This window comes from Vidua chalybeata, chromosome 1 (assembly GCF_026979565.1).
Source record: "Vidua chalybeata isolate OUT-0048 chromosome 1, bVidCha1 merged haplotype, whole genome shotgun sequence".
NCBI classification, from domain to species: Eukaryota; Metazoa; Chordata; class Aves; order Passeriformes; family Viduidae; genus Vidua; species Vidua chalybeata.
This window is the reverse complement of record NC_071530.1, coordinates 143,446-161,035: the sequence shown is the minus strand read 5'-3', so window position 1 is coordinate 161,035 and position 17,590 is coordinate 143,446. Positions and strand designations below refer to the sequence as shown.

At 48.3% G+C, this 17,590-nt stretch overlaps 1 protein-coding gene and 1 long non-coding RNA gene across 13 annotated transcripts; one reads left to right on the top strand and one right to left on the bottom strand.

Moving 5' to 3' along the window:
* The first annotated feature begins 585 nt into the window (after window positions 1-585).
* LOC128796241 (uncharacterized) lies at window positions 586-11,139 on the top strand. Of its 12 annotated transcripts, XR_008433767.1 has the most exons (10): window positions 586-675; window positions 1,141-1,209; window positions 5,829-6,104; window positions 6,833-6,918; window positions 7,022-7,061; window positions 7,163-7,298; window positions 7,601-7,707; window positions 8,241-8,382; window positions 9,012-9,124; window positions 9,701-11,139. XR_008433767.1 is itself a non-coding variant. In XM_053957750.1 (8 exons), the coding sequence occupies exons 1-5, from the start codon at window positions 5,428-5,430 to the stop codon at window positions 7,698-7,700; spliced, it is 999 nt and encodes a 332-aa protein (XP_053813725.1). In that variant the 5' UTR covers window positions 5,123-5,427; the 3' UTR covers window positions 7,701-7,707; window positions 8,241-8,382; window positions 9,012-9,124; window positions 9,701-11,139. The 12 variants fall into 12 exon arrangements, 6 of the variants coding, with proteins under 6 accessions (XP_053813725.1, XP_053813692.1, XP_053813701.1 ...); XR_008433759.1 differs by having other exon boundaries at window positions 7,022-7,298; XR_008433762.1 differs by having other exon boundaries at window positions 7,003-7,298.
* Window positions 11,140-14,391: 3,252 nt separating this feature from the next.
* LOC128796591 (uncharacterized) lies at window positions 14,392-15,123 on the bottom strand. Its single transcript, XR_008433846.1, has 2 exons — window positions 14,853-15,123; window positions 14,392-14,582 (listed from the first exon to the last, which is right to left on the bottom strand). It is a non-coding gene; the product is annotated as an uncharacterized LOC128796591 (long non-coding RNA).
* Window positions 15,124-17,590: the final 2,467 nt, after the last annotated feature.

Sequence of the window (17,590 nt, the reverse complement as noted above, 5' to 3'; positions counted from 1 at the left end):
TTCTCTTTTTCCACTCCAAGCTTGACTTTTCCCCTCCTTTTTCGAGGTCTGCTGCTTTGGGTGTCCCAAGGAGGGCTGGGTTCCTCAGCAAGGGTCTTAGGAGCTGGTGCTGATTCTGCTTTTTCTGAAGGTGTATCAAAGTGTGCTTCCAAAATGACTATTTTGTCCACTGGAAAGCTTTCCCTCAATGACCATCAATGCATGTGCGTGTTTTAATCGTCTAACCAGACGGACTAAGAAAAGCCAACACCCCTAGTGGATTTCTGCTTGGTGTGTGTCTGTGAGAAGTGGGCTGTGTGCTGGACAGGGAGAGGCGCTGGCAACAGCGCCAGGTGTGAGCTGTGAGGATGATGAGGGCTCAGAGCAGCCCCAGGTGTGAGCTGTGAGGATGATGAGGGCTCAGAGCAGCCCCAGGTGTGAGCTGTGAGGATGATGAGGGGGCGGCTCCTGCCGGCGGCAGTTTTAGGGAGAGGGTTTGCCTCAGTTTTCTTTTGCAGGGAGCTGCTGGAGCAGAGGGGTTTATGGGGGGGCTCCTGGGGTTGTCTCATGGAAGGACGGTGGGAGCGTCTGACAGGGTTCGGGGGATCACCTGGATACGCACTTGGATACCTGGAGCATTGCTCAGAGGAGGTGCCGAGGGACAAACCTTTGTGCCAGGTAGCGGCAGCCAAACAGGTGAGACGGTGTGCCTTTGTAGCGGGGACATTTCTCCTTTCCCTTTTAAATTTCGTTTTGCCAATCCCTCCCCGTTGCTCCCCGAAAAAAAAAAAAAGGGGGGGGGGGAGTGTTATGAGGACAAAAGAAATTTAAAATGAGGGAAGCAACTTCTCTTCCATTATTGCTTGTGTTTGAACTGGGTGGGATTCCCGTGCACTCGTGGTTTTGAGAGTCTTGATTGAACGAAAACCTGCCATTCCCAGGGGTGACAGGGAATCCCTGGGTTCTATTTTAAATGGGAGGAAAAAATATTTTTGTAGTAAACTGGGTTTTGACTTGAGGGTAGCCGACCCATTTTCATCATCCTAAGGTTTACATGGAGAGGGCAGTCGTGTTGTCCCTCCTTTTAAAGGGTTTGGATTGCGGTAAAAATCCCCCTTTTACCATCATTTGAGGACAAGCCCTTCTTTTCTGCTCTTACAGGGGCTGAAACTGAAGGGGAGAACACATTTATTTGCCCTTGTTGAAGTGAGGCGAGCACCTGAGTGTGGCGTAAGTTCCGGGGGTTGAATTGAAGGAGGCTGCAGCTCTCGCAGCGTTTGAAGGGTTGGGATCGGGCTGTGCCGCTGCATTGGAGGGCGCTTCTTGTGCCCCTGGCCCGGCAGCCAAGGCTGTGGCGCGGGAGCTGCTGGCGTTGCCCGGGGAGCTGCCGAGGTGGAAGGGGACTTGGGCGCGGCCGGGCTGGCGCGGGACTGCCGGAGCCGCGCCGGAGCGAGGCGTGCGGAGCCGAGGGGAGCTTTGCCGGGCCGGCGGGCGGGAGAGGCGGCGCGGGCGCTGCGCCGGTGCCGGCCGGTGCCGGCCGCTCCGTCCGCTCCGAGCGCGGGGCTCGGGCGCCGCCGGGGCCCCCTGGGCCCGGTGCCGGCCCCGCCGGGCAGGGGGAGCGGGCGGGGGGCTCCCGGCGCGGCGCCGCCTCTGCCTGCCGCAGGAGCCGCTTTCCTGCCGGGAGCCGCGCTCCGCCCGGTGCCGGCAGCGCGGCTTTTCATTTTCCGAAGGTCCTTGGTGTAGCGCTTTGGAGGTGGTTCTTAGGAATTGATTGTATCGTTTTCTTTTGTTCGTGCTTGGTGTATGCTAAGGGACATGGTGTACTTCTTGAATGTTATGGTTCTTGGTTCAGGTGCTGATGGCAAGGATTTATTTGGATTGAGTTTTGTTGTTGGATTTCATTTTTGTGGAATTTGGTGGATTTTTTTTGGTTTTGATTTGTTTTGATTTTTTTGGTTGGGTTTTTAAATAATATTTTTATATTATAAAAAGATAATTTAAAATTCTATATTTTAAGGTTTACAATGTTTTTTTATGGGTCGTGGCATGAAGTAGCTGTTAGGTTTTTAATTGGATTGTGGTGGCTTTTATTAGCGTGAGTATGTAGTGTTCGTTTTGGTGGGTTTGAGGCAGTGTCCTGTAGTTAATTAGTGAGGTTTTTGTAATATTGGTCATTGCATTATTGTTGATTGTATTATAGAGGTTTTATTCATTTGGTGTGTTTGATTGTCGTGTATGTTTTGTTGTTGCAGAGAATCTGGGAGATATTGTTTATGGTTCCATTTATCTTTTGGCTTGGTGTTTATTTCCAGGTGGTATTTTAGTTTTGAGGCATTATGGGTTTATTGAGTTAGGAATCATTTTTTTTGTTGTTGTTAATTGAAGTTTTTTTTTTTTTTTTTTTTTTTTTTTTTGTAGTTTGATGTATTTGGTTGCTGGTTTTTATTCGTTTTATTTTTGGGAACATGGTTGTTTATATGGTGGATTTTTTTCGGTAGTTATTTTATTTGGGTGGTGATTTTTTTGTTTCTTAGTGGTTTAGATTTTTTTATATCGGTAATTGGTTTGGTGGTTTTTTAAGTTTATTTTATAGCGTATTGGGTTCTCTTTATGAGTTAGTGTTGAGGTAGAGTTTTTTTTTTTTTTTTTTTTTTTTTTTTTTTAGTAACGTTCAGGGTCTGTTGTAGGGTTTGGAGTTTAGTAAGTTAGTTGGATTTTTTTTTCTTTTTAGTGGGTTTTGTGATTTGCTGTGTGGGATTGTATAGGTTTTTTTTTCATTTTTGTTTAATTTTTGTGATGTGATAAGAATTGTTAGTGAAAAGAGTGTAGTGTGGGTTTTTTTTGCTGGTAGTTGGTTGGCTGGTGGAGCCATTCTAATATTTTTGGACGGTATGGGTGGGAATTTGTTGCTGTTTGTATTGGCATTTTAGTTTTAGGTATTGGATCTTAAATGCAAAATTATAACTATAACTATAATGTAAGAAAACAAATCTAGAAATATAAAAATGGGAATATAAAACTTCCATTTTAAATATAAATAGAATACATATAAATAGAACATGTAACATAAATAATATTATCTATCACCGTAAGATGTTCTAATGTTTGATATAGAGTATTTTATACTCTATAGAGTATTTTAGAGTATGTTTATATAAGTACATATGAATATAGATTATACATATAAATCAAATCCATAGAAAATATCAATCTAGAAATGTATAATTAATATATGTAGATAGATATAAAATACAAAATCATAGAAATTGATACAATACATAATGGATATTATACTGTATATGTCTTATTATACCACATGACATGTCATATATTTTATATATCTAAATATAGTACATCAATATACTGTAATATAATATGTAAGAAACTATAAATATAAATATCAAAAGCATAAATAGAAAAATATTCAAATATAGTTTAAAATAAAGGGGTTTTTAAATTTTCTATTTGGTAGTAGGCAGGGCTTTTATTATAAAAATTAAAAATAGAAATAAAATAAATTAGAAAGGGCTTCTTTGGTTTTTATTTGGTTAGAGGCAGGGTTTTTATTTTAAAAAATATGAATATACATTTTATTTTGATATAATTCTAAAAATAGAAATAGATAATCAATGTATAAAGATAGATAAAAAATATAAAGTGTAAATAAAAATAAGTGATAGGAAGATATAGAATATAAATAACACCATCCATCAATCTACATTTACAATGCAAATTTCAATAGAAATGCGAAAAACATAGATAAATTTAAACACAGTTTAGAAGAAAGGGGGTTTTTTTTAGGTTTTGACTTGGGTAGAGGCAGGGGTTTTATTATAAACAATATAAACCTTTTAGAAATATCAATCCAAATATAGAAATATGTAATCAATATATTAAGACATGCATAAAAATATAAAATAAAATAAACTTTAAGTAATATGAATGAATGTAAGAAATTATAAAATTATCATTATACATCAGTATACATTTTAAATCAAAATGTGAATATAAATATAAAGAATATAAAAATAATATAGATTGAAATATAGCTTAAAAGAAAAGATTTTTTATTTTGGTTCTTATTGGGTTAGAGGCAGGGTTTGTTTTTTTTTTTTTTGGTCGGTGTTTTTCGGTTTCGTGCGGGATGTTTAGGGGCATTTATTGCAGAGGATGTTTTGAAGGGGGTCGCGCCTGTTCTTCTTTGCGCGCCTTCCCCGCCTGCAGCCCCAGGGCGGGCGGCAGTGCCGCCGCCTTGTGGCCAGAGTGCAGTAGTGCAGCCCTCGCCCGAGGTCCTCCCGCGGCCGCCACCTTGGGAGTGGGTTGTCGCGGACTCGCTTGACCTTCCCAATATGGCGGCAAAAAAGGCGGGAAAAAGGAGGACCTCGGTCTGTTTACTGCACTGCCTGCACGGCACCCTGACGCCGGCGCCGCCCCGCGGGATTTTTTTCGCTTTTTCCCGTGTCGTGGCCACGGATTGTGAGCTCAGCGGCTGCGCGGGCGGTCAGGTTTTGAGCGGGCGCCGACAGGCATCGGCAAAAACGCCTCTCCCTTCCGAGGGCCTCACGCGGCCGCCATCTTGAAAGTGTCGCGGCGGCCGGGACACTCTTGACCTTCTCAATATGGCGGATAGAAAAAAAAAAAAAAAAAAAAAAAGCGCGGGAAAATCGTGGTCCGCGTGCTGCACTGCCCGCGCGCCACGCAGGGGCCGCCCCGCCGGGATTTCCCGCGGCCTTGCCAGTACTGCGGACACGGGCTGTTGCCACACTTGCGCCGCGGGCGGGTGGGTTTCAGGCAGCATTTTTCTTTTAAATAAGAGATCGTTAATATTAATATCATAGAGCTAGAATTTGGTTACAGGCAGGGCTTTTATTTTAAAGAACAGAACTATTTTTGCAATATAAATATAGAAATGTATATTAATATATCTGGATATATAAAAAGATAAAATATAAATAAATAGAAGTCATAGGAAGATATTTAATATAGAATCGAAATAACATCATGCATCAATATCCATGATAAATGGGAATGTGAAAAGTATAAATATGAAAGATAGTTCTAGAGAGTTTAAAAGAAAAGGATTTTGGAGGGGTTTTATTGGGTTAGAGGCAGTGTGTTTTAGTTTGTGTGCGGGTGGTTTTGGGCCATTTATTTTTCAGGATTTTTCCAAGGGGATCGCCCCTGTTCTTTTCTGCCTCCCTTCCCTCCGGGCGAGCGGCAGCCCCCGGCTGTGGCCGGCGGCGGTGCTGCCGCCTTGTGGACAGAGAGCGGTACTGCAGCCCCCCCCAGCCAGCGCCCTGCCCCTCGCCGCTGGCTGCCGGCTGAGGGGGGAAGGACGGCTGCCGAGCGTGGGAAGGGCGAGGCGCGGGAGGGAGCGAGCGGCAAGCGGGGCGGTGTCTGTAAATAGAGGGGAGGGGTGAAGGAGATTCGGGAGAGCAAAGGGACCCGATGACCGAGAAGAACGGCAGCGGCGAGGGCGGCCCGGCGGGGCCGCTTTCGGCGGGCGGCGGAGGCGCGGTCGCAGCGCTCACGGGCCGGGGGCGGCGGGCGGGGGGCGAGCGGCGTCGGAACAGGGCTGCACTCCCCTTTCCCGATCCCCGCGCGCGTCCCTCTCTAGACGCTGGAAGCGACCGCGTGCCGGAAAATGCCGCCGGGGCGGCGCGCAGGCGGCGGAGCGGGGCCCCGGCTTTCCCCGCCCCTCCTGCCGCCATCTTTGGAAGGTCAAGCGAGCCGTCCCCGTCCCGCCGCGTCGCTGTCTCGTCCCGCCGCGTTCCCGCCGCCTCCCCGTGCTTCCCCGCCGTCTCCACTCTGACACGATCCGCCCCCGTCCCGGACCCCCTCCGCTGCAGGGAAATGCAGGAGAACGCGAAAGCATCGGGGCAGAGCAGCCGCTGGAGGTGCCCGAGCCGTCTCCCCCTTGCCCGCAGGGCCGGAGTTGCCCACCGCCGGCAGCTGACAGCTACGCTGACAGCACGGGCGGCTCCGGCACACGCTTTGCCTCGCTGTGTTCCGGTGCCGTGCTGCTGCGGGAGGACGGGGCCAGCGCTCCAAAGGCCAGAGCAGAGCGCTGGCGAATGGGAGGCGAGGAAGGCTTGGGCTAAGGATGGATTGCAACCGGGCTGCCTGTAAGTGCGCAGAGAGACCTTTGTCATCCACGCTGCCAAAAGGAGCACCTGGTACACCCTATAGGTGTGCCTTGTGTTTCACGTGTTCTCATTTCCTGTTTGTGTCATCCCAAAAAGCAGGGACGGAGCAAATGGGACTGGTTCCCACTGTTGCTGGGTGAAGGCTTTTTACAGGCTGCTGTATTGATGTCATCTTTTTTTCACCCCAAGTTTGGCTTTTCCCATGCTTTTCCCGTAGCTGCTGCATTGGGTGTCCCCAGGAGGGCTGGGTTCCTCAGCAGGGGTCTTAGGAGTTGCTATGGATTCTGATTTTTCTGAAGCTGTATGGAAGCGTGCTAGCGAATCAGCTCTTTTCTCTCCTGAAAAGCTTTCCATCTATGTCCACCCGTGCGTCTCTGTGTTTTAATCACGTAGCCGGACGCGCTGAGGTTTTTACTTTCTAAGCCAAAAGCTGAAGCAGATGACCGTTTGCTTTGTGTGTGTGAGGAGTGGCATTTGTGCTGGAGAGCTGCGGTTGGGAACAAAAGATGGACTAAAGGTGCTCTGGGGACGGGCACGGGAGGAAACGCACAGAAAGGCAAGGCAGTGATGATTGCGGAGGAGAAATGAGAGGTGGTTGCTTCCGATCCGTGGGGACTTTCCTTGGGAGTGATCGATCAGAGAGCGTATGGAAGTAGAGAGCATCTTCTGGCTGCTTCTGTTCTGTAAACTTCTCCCTGGCTTCACAGGTCCGTGCTGGAGAGTGGGAGAAGGGTCCCTGCTGGCTGCCGTGTCCTGGGTGGGCACAGAGCTCTGACCTCGGCCAGATGGGCTGGTGAGTATTGAATCAATCCCTGCCTCCTCGTGAGCAAGTTGTTTGAAGGAGTTTGAGGCAGGGACGGCTTTTAGCCGGCTGCAGTTCGGTTTCTTTCTCACAGGTTTCCGGGTGTTTTGATCCTGACGTCGCCAAAGCCTCAGGTTTGCTGAATTGGGGCTCTTACCTGTGTGACCCGTGAAATGTCCCGGAAGCTGATCGATGTCTTCCTGCTCCCGCTGTGTTCATTTGGGCTGTGCTTCAGGCTTCTCTCCCTGGGCCCTTGCCGTTGCCGTATCTCTTGGATGCCGTGCAGAACGGAATCAGGCAGCCAAGCCTCAGGTTCACCTTCTCCCTCACCCTCTGCGCTGCTCGTGTGGCACAGCAGATCCTGAAGCCAGGTACTGGGACGTGCTGCGTGTGTCACTGCTGGGGTGAAAAGCAGAGCCCTGGGGAGTGTCGATCCCCTCACCTGCTCTGTGCTCGTGCGCTCTTGCCTGAGCTTTTCCTCCTGGGCAAGAGAAGGGGAGGGTGGGCAGCAATGGGAATGCGCCTCAGAGCAAAGGCCTTCTGCAGTTGCCGGGCTGTTCTCCCAGCTCGGAGCGCTGCACGCTCACTGACTGCAGCTTCCAGGAATTGTCGTCCGTGCTTGTGGATTGGGAGCGCTGTCCTCCTCCACCATGCCAACCTTTTCTCTTTACAGAGGAGCACGTGTACATAAGGGTAAAGAGATTCCTTCTGTCACACCGGTATTTGGACCTGAGGAAGGTACCAGGTTTTCTCCAGCTTTTCTACAGTTTTGATTTTGAGGTAAGAGTCCCATTTTAGGTACCCAGTAATTCTTCAGAAATGTATTAGAAACAGCCGCAAAAATACAATGAAACCTCATTCTCCCACGGGTAGTTAATTAGAAGCGTCTTTCTTATGTTTCATGTAGGAATTCAAAATGTTATTTCTGTGAGGTTTTTGTTGTCTTCTTAATAGTAGCGCACAAGGAGTTGTGCTGTGTATGCTCTGTGAGCACAAGAAAAGAATGTTCTGCCCCGGCTAGCTACAATTCCTCTTTGAGTTTAGGCTAGTAACTTTGAGTTCAACTGAAGTATTTTAGAAACAGCAACTTCTAAAATTCCATTTCCACTGCATGTTTGGGCTGCAGACTGACTGTTCCCAATGGATGTTAGCGATTAAATTTGATAGGAATGGAAAATTGAGAAGTCCAGAAGAAGCTGTGGTAATTCCTGAGCTGGCACTCAGAGGGAACCGGGGTTTTGTGCTCTTAGGAGCATGTATCCTTTGGAAATGTCTGAATGTCTGACGGTGGTATTTTTCTTTATGGCTTCCAGTACAAAACAGCACGAGTGGATCCTCAGATTTCTTGGGGAAGGGCTGCGTGACAAACATTGCTGTGAGCTCTATGTCTACCAGAGGATTTTCCGGGTCATTCTTTCCTTTCTCAGCAGTCCTTTGTGTGACCAGGGCTCCCAGGTAAGAATTTAAAAAGAACAGTTCCCAAATACCCCAAACCACAAAAGCTTGTATGGCCTCAAGATCTCAAGTACAAAACAGAAAGGAGCAGCTGATTCTGCCTTGGTCCTCTTGAAAATCTGTTCCTTGTTGGTTTTGTGGATGTGTGGAGGGGGAAATAATTTAGGTTGTGTCTAAACCAGTCCCATCCTTATCCCCCGAAACTGGGACCGGTTCCTGCCATCGTGGAGCCTCACGTGGGTGCCGTGGTTTTGCTCCTGCAGTCGGGGTCTTTTCTTTTTGGGGTCTCTATTCCCCAGCCAGCACGTTTGTCACCTGCACAGTGCTTCGGCAGGAGGGAAACTCGCCTGCCGGGAGCTCTCAGGTTTGGGAGCATCCACCCTGAGGATTTCAGGTATCAAAACCTCGGACAAAAAGAGAAAATTGTCTTGCTACCTGAATACTTCTTGTAAGAGCAGCACCTGTGGTGTGAAGCGTTGAAGGGAGAATGTCTTTCCTTCTCTGGAGTTGCTGAGAACAGGCGGTGTTCATTTTAGCTGGAAGTTGATCGGGTACCAGCCAAATTGCTCATTTTATTTTAGATAATCAGATCTTGGCTGTAAAAGAACAAGTTGCATTTTCTGTTTCAGAGTCCTATTCTGGAGATACGACAGAGTGCTGCCCGTGTCACCTCTAGAGCTGCCCATGAGCCGATAGAGGATCACAGCCTCCTCTCGTGGGTCCTGCACGGCTTAGAGAAAAGGTAACCAGCCAAGTACGGGAGACGTGGGGACAATTTCCTGTCCACGGCTGAAGAATGACGTGGCTGAGGATGAAAGCAAGGGGGACAGACCTGGAGACGGGGGCACCGAGGGCTGCACTGGCAGAACTTGCTGAACGCTGAGGTGTCCCTTGTGTTTTTGAGAAGAGAATCAAGAGGCTTTCAGGTGGTGGTGGGAGGGACGATGGTGGGGGGGCTGTGTGATTTGGGAATCACTTCCTTGACAAAGCAAAAGGACACCTTGTGCTGGTGTCTTTAGCTTTGAAATTTCAAGCAGCCTCAGTTCCCATCCTGTCACAGGACCTGCTGCACAGGAAGTGGCACAGTAATGGATTTGAGCTGTCTAGAACGTTACTTCTCCTCCCCTTGCCTCTCCCTGACAAAAAAAATCTCTTCTGCAAGCACAGAGTGCCCTGACAGGTTCAGGCAAGTGCACCAAAAGTGCCCTAGAATATGGTCCCCTGTAGGAGATGGACCAGCTGCTGGTGAGGATCTGCCTTTCAAATGTGGTTTTCTTTTCTTTTTTTTCTTTTTGTTCTGTTTCATTTTGTTTTTCAGGTTTCTGGAGAACCAGGTGATAAATAAAATGATTTCCTTACTCCATCCTTTGTGGCTAATAAATTTAGGAGACAAGAGAGAAAACAGGAATCGATCCCAGATGCTGCTGTTGAGATGGGTATATGATCTACCTGTATATAGATATATGCGTATCTATCTATATCTGTGTAGTGATAATAATGGGAGTTTTTATGATACGTTGCTTTACTGTCTTCTATTTTTAATAAAGTGCGATTTTAAGTTATTAGGTATAACATTTTATTCTGCTTATTGGCTAAAGTAACATTTTCTTGTATTTTATTGGTATCAAGTCATGTTAATCATTAATTGGTAAGAGTTTATAATGAATTATTAAGGTGTGAATATTGTTCATTAAGGTACGTCTTTTTTTTACTGTAGGTATTTTCATGTGTTCGTATGGGTTTTTATGTTAATGATTTTGGGTTTTTGTGTTATGAATATATTAGTATTTTATTAGGGTTTTTTTGGTTAGTTTACTTGTTTGGTGTGTAGATCACTCCTGTTAAGTATGTTTATCTATATATGTTTTAAAATGTAAGTTATAAATCTACTTGTTAAGGATTTTTGTAGAGTTCTATGTAAAAATTTAAATCGGTAGGGGAGATAAAAAGCAGTAATTATTAATAAGATGAGTATTTTAGTTTTTAATAATGATTTAAGTTATTCAGCGATGTTTTAATTTTTGAAAATATTATTTAGTTATTTTTTATGTGTGATTGATTAATTTTTAAAAAAAAAATTAGTAATGTTTTTGTAAATTGATTTCTTGTGATTTCATCAATTTATATATTTTTAAAAATGTTTTCTATTTATGATTGTGTGTGAATAATAAAAAATGAACAGTTGTTTTATTTTGTAAGGTAGTATGTTTAAAGATGTTCATATTTGGCAGTAATTTATTTAACGTTATACATGTGTTATTGTTTGATTTGGTTGGTTAATAAGTAAGTTCATTTGATGTGCTTCAAGTGTGAGTTGTAGTTATTTTAGGTGTTAAAAGAGATGTAGAACTAATAGAATTAGGTTGTTAAAAGGTTGTACGATTTTGATCCTGAGAAGTAAATTTGTGTTGGAGTGATTGGGTATTTTTAGGTGGGTGTTCTTTTTTTGGTTTTTTTTTTTTTTGTTTGTTTTTTCTTTTTTTGTTTTTTTTTTTTTTTTTTTTTTTTTTTTTTTTTTTTTTTTTGTGTTTTGTTTTGTTTTTTTTTTTATATGTATTATTGTTATGTTTGGTCTTAGTGGGTTAATTGTTTTAAATTGTAGGTTTGCTGTTTTGAGGTAACTTCTTTGTGGTTTGGGGGTTGTTTTGTAACTAAATATTGTACAAGTATTTGTTTGTAATGATTTGAGTAATTTTACTTTTGGTGGTTTACCTGTAATTTGGGGTATGAGTGTATAAATGTTATTTGAAGAGTTTATGTTACGTGTAAGATTTTGATTTGCAATTTAGTGTTTGTAAAGGATAAGGTTAGTTGTGAGGAGGTATACAAACGAGCTACGTAGAAAAGAGATTTTTCGGGTTGGTGACTGATAAACAGAGCGTATTTGGACGTGGGGTTTTAGTGTTACTTGTTTGTTCTGTTTTGGTTGTGGAACTATTTCTTTCGGGGTTGGGTTTTTTTGTGTGTTTTTCCTTTGGTGTGTTTTAAATAAGGCTTGACACAGTGAGTAGGACTCTTGTGTGATGATTTTTTTTTTTTTTTTAAATTGTGGAAACATAAGTATAACGTGTTCTGTAGGTTATGAAATTGACGGGACTACATTATTGGCTACTTACTAAATCTTGTAGTTGTGAGTAGGTTTTTGTAACTCTGATTTTGAAATCCAAGAAGAAAACTGAGGAGACGAAGGAGGTAGAGAAGTTATCTCCTTCTAGGACAGAAAGGGTTTAGCGCAGAAACTGCTGGGTCTAATGTGGCGCGGGGGTTTCCGTGCGCCGGCCGGGCCGGGCGCGGGGCTCGGCGGCAGGAGAGCGGCGAGCTGTGCGCGTGCGCGGGAGGCGCGCTGCCGCGGGGAGCCGAGCGGAGCCGAGCGGAGGTGAATGGAGCCGAGCGGAGCCGAACGGAGCCGAGCCGAGTCGAGCGGAGCCGAGCGGAGGTGAATGGAGCCGAGCCGAGGCGAATGGAGGCGAACGGAGCGAGCGGCTCCGAGTTGAGCCGAGCCGAGCTGCGCCGAAGAGGCGAATCCAGCCGAGTCTAGCGGAGAACAGCCCGAGTGTAGGCGAGGAGCCGAGCGGGGCCGAACCGAGCCGAGCTCCGCCGAGCGCAGCATCCCGAGCAGGGCGGGCCGCCGGGGCGGGCTCGGGTGGAGTCGGGGCTCTCTGAGGCTCCCCGTCCTGTCCCGCTCTCTACCCCTCCTTCTTCCTCCCCGTATTCCTCTTCTTTCTCTCTTTCCCCCATTTCCCGCTCTCCCCAAAGCCGACCCCTTTCTCTCCCTTTTCGGCCTCCCCTCTCGTCCCCCCCTCCATCCTTCCTTCCTCCTCCCCGTATTCCTGTTCTTTGTCCGCAGACCCTCTCCCCTCCTCTCCCTCGCAAACCCGACACCCCGCGCCCCCCCCCCCCCCACTCCTTCCTGCTCTGTCCCTATCCCGCTCCTCCGTTCTATTCCTCTTCTCTCCCTCCTCTGTGCACCATCCCTCTTCCCCGCTCCCGGCCTTTCCCTTGCCCTCCCGCTTTCCTCCACAGCCCGACCTCCCTCCCTACCCTTTCTCATGCCCTGCTAGCCCTCTTCTCTTCCCGTCGCCCCGTTCCTTCTTTCCCCGCAGCCGCGGGGCTGGGAGCGCCGGAGAATAAAGCCCAGAGGGCCGGAGCCCGGCGCCCCTGGGCCCTTGCGGGAGTCCCCGCACGGGGCCGGAGGCTCTCGGCGGATCCCCCCGTGCCGGTCAAACCCCGCCCGGCCCCGCCGGACCTGCGGCTTTGCCGGCATCGCGCTGAGAGCGGCCCCCGCTCTGTGCCGTGCCGTCCGTGCCGCGTCCCCGCCGTCTCTGCCGCTCCCTCTCTCTGCCCCTCGCCCGTGACAGCGAGGCTGGGCAGGAGCTTCGACCCTTCTGGGGGCTGCCCCCCTTTCTTGTTGCGGCAGAGTCCCTTTCGGGGGGAATGTACATGTGGAAAGGGATGGAAGCAAGTGCTGGGCTGCTGTCCAGGGCAGTTAAGACTCGTTCTGTGCCTTCTTTGGGGGCCAGGAAAAAGGGGTGAAGACTCGGGGCTCTGGTGTCATTTGGGGCACCCTAAGGTCCCTAGGAGAGGGAGGCACGCTGCGGCGGAGGAGCAGGTGGGTGGCGAATGAGGGGGGGTCATGCCGGGTGCCGTCCCCCCGAGGGACCCAAAGCTGCCCCAAAATGCACAGGAAGGGGGGTGTGTAGAATACTACTAAATCCTGGCAAATGTTTCGTTTTTATAGGTATTGGTAAAAATAGGAAAGTATTGCTAAATTCATTTGGAAAGAAACCCTCTCTCTATCCACTCATTTGTATCCAGGAATGTAGGAAACTCTGACTGGGCATGGGTAGTAGTTTTGAAAATAATGCCATAACGTTTTGATCTAGGAATGAACCAAGCAAGTGCCCTGAAACCATCAGAACAGCTGCAGGGGCTGAAGGGAATAGAAAGGGCGCTCTGGCACCTTTTGCCTCCATTCTCTGCCAGTCCCCAAAACGTGTCGCAGTCCCGTAAGAGGCGTTTGTCATCCAGACTGCCAAAATGAAGACCTGTAAAATCCTAGCTCTGCCTTTTGTTTAACGTGTTTTTACTTCATATTTATGTCATCACAGAAAGCAAGGAAAGGAGAAATGTGACTGGTTCCCACTATTGCTGTGTGCAGGCATTTTGAAAGGCTGGTGTACTTATGTTCTCTTTTTCCACTCCAAGCTTGACTTTTCCCCTCCTTTTTCGAGGTCTGCTGCTTTGGGTGTCCCAAGGAGGGCTGGGTTCCTCAGCAGGGGTCTTAGGAGCTGGTGCTGATTCTGCTTTTTCTGAAGGTGTATCAAAGTGTGCTTCCAAAATGACTATTTTCTCCACTGGAAAGCTTTCCCTCAATGACCATCAATGCATGTGCGTGTTTTAATCGTCTAATCAGACGGACTAAGAAAAGCCAACACCCCTAGTGGATTTCTGCTTGGTGTGTGTCTGTGAGAAGTGGGCTGTGTGCTGGACAGGGAGAGGCGCTGGCAACAGCGCCAGGTGTGAGCTGTGAGGATGATGAGGGGTCAGAGCAGCCCCAGGTGTGAGCTGTGAGGATGATGAGGGCTCAGAGCAGCCCCAGGTGTGAGCTGTGAGGATGATGAGGGGGCGGCTCCTGCCGGCGGCTGTTTTAGGGGGTTTGCCTCAGCTCACTCTTGCATGGAGCTGTTGGAGAAGAGGAGTTTGGGGGGGGGCTCCCGGCGTTGTCTCATGGAAGGACGGTGAGAGCTTCAGACAGGGTCTGGGGGATCGCTTGGATACCTGGAGCATTGCTCAAAGGAGGTGCCGAGGGACAAACCTTTGTGCCGGGAAACAGCAGCCAAACAGGTGAGACGGTGTGCCTTTGTAGCGGGGACTTTTCTCCTTTCCCTTTTAAATTTCGTTTTGCCAATCCCTCCCCATTGCTCCCCGAAAAAAAAAAAAAAACCCACCAAAAAACGCCAAAACCAAAAAAAACGAAACAAAAAAACAAACAAACAAACAAAAAAACAACCCAAACAAACTAGGGTTTATTAAGACAAAAGAAATTCAAAATGAGGGAAGCAACTTCTCTTCCATTATTGCCTGTGTTTGAACTGGGTGGGATTCCCGTGCACTCGTGGTTTTGAGGGTCTTGATTGAAGGAAAACATGCCTTTTCCAGGGTGTTAGGGGTATCCCGGGGTGGCAGCGAATCCCTGTGTTCTATTTCAAATAGAAGGGGAAAAATATTGTTGTTGTATGCTGGGTTTTGACTTGAGGGTAGCCCCCCCCCCCATTTTCATCATCCTGAGGTTTAAATGGAGGGGGTAGTTGGTAGGGGACGTGTTGTCCGTCCTTGTAAAGGGTTTGGATTGCGGTAAAAATCCCCCTTTTACCATCATTTGAGGAAAGTACTTTCTTTTCTGCTCTTATAGGGGCTGAAACTGAAGGGGAGAACACATTTATTTGCCCTTGTTGAAGTGAGGCGAGCACCTGAGTGTGGAGTAAGTTCCGGGGGTTGAATTGAAGGAAGCTGCAGCTCTCGCAGCGTTTGAAGGGTTGGAATCGGGCTGTGCCGCTGCATTGGAGGGCGCTTCTTGTGCCCCTGGCCCGGCAGCCAAGGCTGTGGCGCGGGAGCTGCTGGCGTTGCCTGGGGAGCTGCCGAGGTGGAAGGGGACTTGGGCGCGGCGGGGCTGGCGCGGGACTGCCGGAGCCGCGCCGGAGCGAGGCGTGCGGAGCCGAGGGGAGCTTTGCCGGGCCGGCGGGCGGGAGAGGCGGCGCGGGCGCTGCGCCGGTGCCGGCCGGTGCCGGCCGCTCCGGGCGCGGGGCTCGGGCGCGGCCGGGGCCCCCTGCAGCCCTCAGGAGCCGCCGGAGGAGCCGCTTTCTTACCGGAAGCTGCGTTCCGCCCGGTGCCGGGAGCGCGGCTTTTAATTTTCCAAAGTTCCTTGATGTTGTGACTTTGAGGTGGTTTTTAGGAATTGATTGTATCGTTTTATTTTGTTCGTAATTGATGTATGATAACGGACATGGTGTACTTCTTGAATGTTATGGTTCCTGTTTCAGGTGCTGATGGCAAGGGTTTTTTGGGATTGAGTTTTGTTGAATATTTTTTGTTGTGGAATTTGCTAGTTTTTTTGTTTTCATTTTTTTTTTTACTATGTAGTAATATTTTTATGCTATAAAAATATAATTAAAACAGTAAAATTTTAAGAGGATCTGTTGTTTAAGGTCTACAAAAGTCTATATGGGTCATACCATGAAGTAGAGGGTAGGTTTATAATTCTGCTGGAGTGGGTTTTATAAGTGTGAGTATGTAGTGTTCGTTTTGATGGGTTTTAGGTACTGTCCTGTAGTTAATCAGTGAGGTATTTATAATATTGGAAATTGCATTATTATTTATAGTATAATAGAGGTTTTATTCATTTAGTTTGTTTGACTGTCGTGTATGTTTTGTTTGTTGTTGCAGAGAATCTGTGAAATACTGATTATGGTAACAGGTTTCTTTGGTGTTCTTGATTGTAGCTGAGCAAGGGGCCACAGTCGGTGACTCTAGGAAACTGCCAGCGGGCGAGGCGGCCTTCCTCGGCACCGGACGTGGATTCTCGTCCCCGGACGTCCGAGAGATAAGTCGAGGGCCGGGACCCTGAGAGGGGATGGAAGCGAGGCGCTGGGAGGGCTTTTGGAGGCAGCTTTGGAGATGGGGGTGGCCCTTTAGGCCACATAAAGGAAAAGCCTCACAGTGCTGAAGTGCTCAGGGCAGAGCAGTGCCGGTGCACGGTGTGTCACTTGTCTGTCGTGCCTTCTGTGTCTTTTGCCTTAGTCCTTTGAGGGGCTTATCGGAAGCCCGGGCGTCCATCTTTGCATCTCTCATCTCTGTGTTCCTCGGCCCCGTGCCGATTCCTTCTTACCTTTGGCTCGGGAGCCCGGACAGGCCTTGGAGTAGCATCCGGTCAGATGTCTTTTGAGGTCTTGTTCTGGGCTGTTCTCGACAGCTGTGATTTGTGACAATTGTGACGGCAAGGATGCGTTCTAGCAGATTAGGACTCGTAGCGATGCGGAGATCCGTAGAGCATTCTGACGCTAGGATTCTCGGGCATCCTTCTCTGCCTTGCTTGGAATAGGTCATTCAGTTAGCATCTTGTTCCTGCAGGGTTCTCTGAGCCTTAGAGGCTCGCCATCAGTCTCAGCTAGGTCATCTCATTCTGCAGTCTCTGGCTCCCTGAGGGCATTCTTCTCGCTCAGAGCTTTCTCCCCCTGTTGTGTCCCCTTGTTTGTCTTGTTCTGTGTCACGGGTGTCTGGGTATTTGGTCTGGAGCTGCTCTGCCCTGCTGCATAGCGTGGTGTAGGTCTAGAATGGGGCGTGTCCTGGGGCCTGGAAATTTGTAATGTGGGGTGTATTTGGACTCTAGATGGGATCTGTAGATTGATGAAGGCTATCTGGAGCTGTTAAGTTATCCTGCAGTGCTCTGACTTTTGTCCTCACGTTCTTTCAGACGCAGCCAGATGGAATCCGTGGCAGAGGGCCCCGTCCCGGGTGAGGGGGTCCCCCGAGAAGGTCAGTCACCGTTTGTCTTTGCAGGGGGAGTATAAATGGTGCCTCTGTATTACAGCTATTTTCTTTGTTGTTATTTTTAGGAACTAAAGCCGGATACTAGCGGTCAAGGTAAGTGGGCAAGGTGAGCAGTGAGCGGTGGCAGGCAGCAGTTGTTCTTGCTCCGGTCTCAATTCCCGGTGCAGCTCTTAGGCTCCGTTCTTGTTTGCGTGCTCTAGGCGGTCCGCTCGTATTACGCCGAGACCCCCCTCAGCAACGGGGCCGCAGACCCCCGCTTCGTCACTCTCGTGGGAATTTGGGAAGCAGCGCACGGATCTGTGATGAAGCCTTGATCTTTGACATTTGAAGGTGTCACCCGGGGAGCCTTCAGGAGCGGCCGAGGAGTTGCTGTAAGTCGGGGAGCTAGGGAGGAGGAGCCAGGGTCCACTCGAGTTTCAGCGATGCCACGTCACCTCGTCTCCTCTTCACCCAGGCAGACCCTGCCGCGAGGGCATCGGCCTCCGGGCGCGGCCAGATGAGGCGGACGTTCTTAGGAGAATGGTGAGTAGCAGAATTGTTATTGGTTATTGGCCGCTGTGCAGCTAAGATCCTGCAGTGATGTTTGGTGTTCTTGATTGTAGCTGAGCAAGGGGCCACAGTCGGTGACTCCAGGAAACTGCCAGCGGGCGAGGCGGCCTTC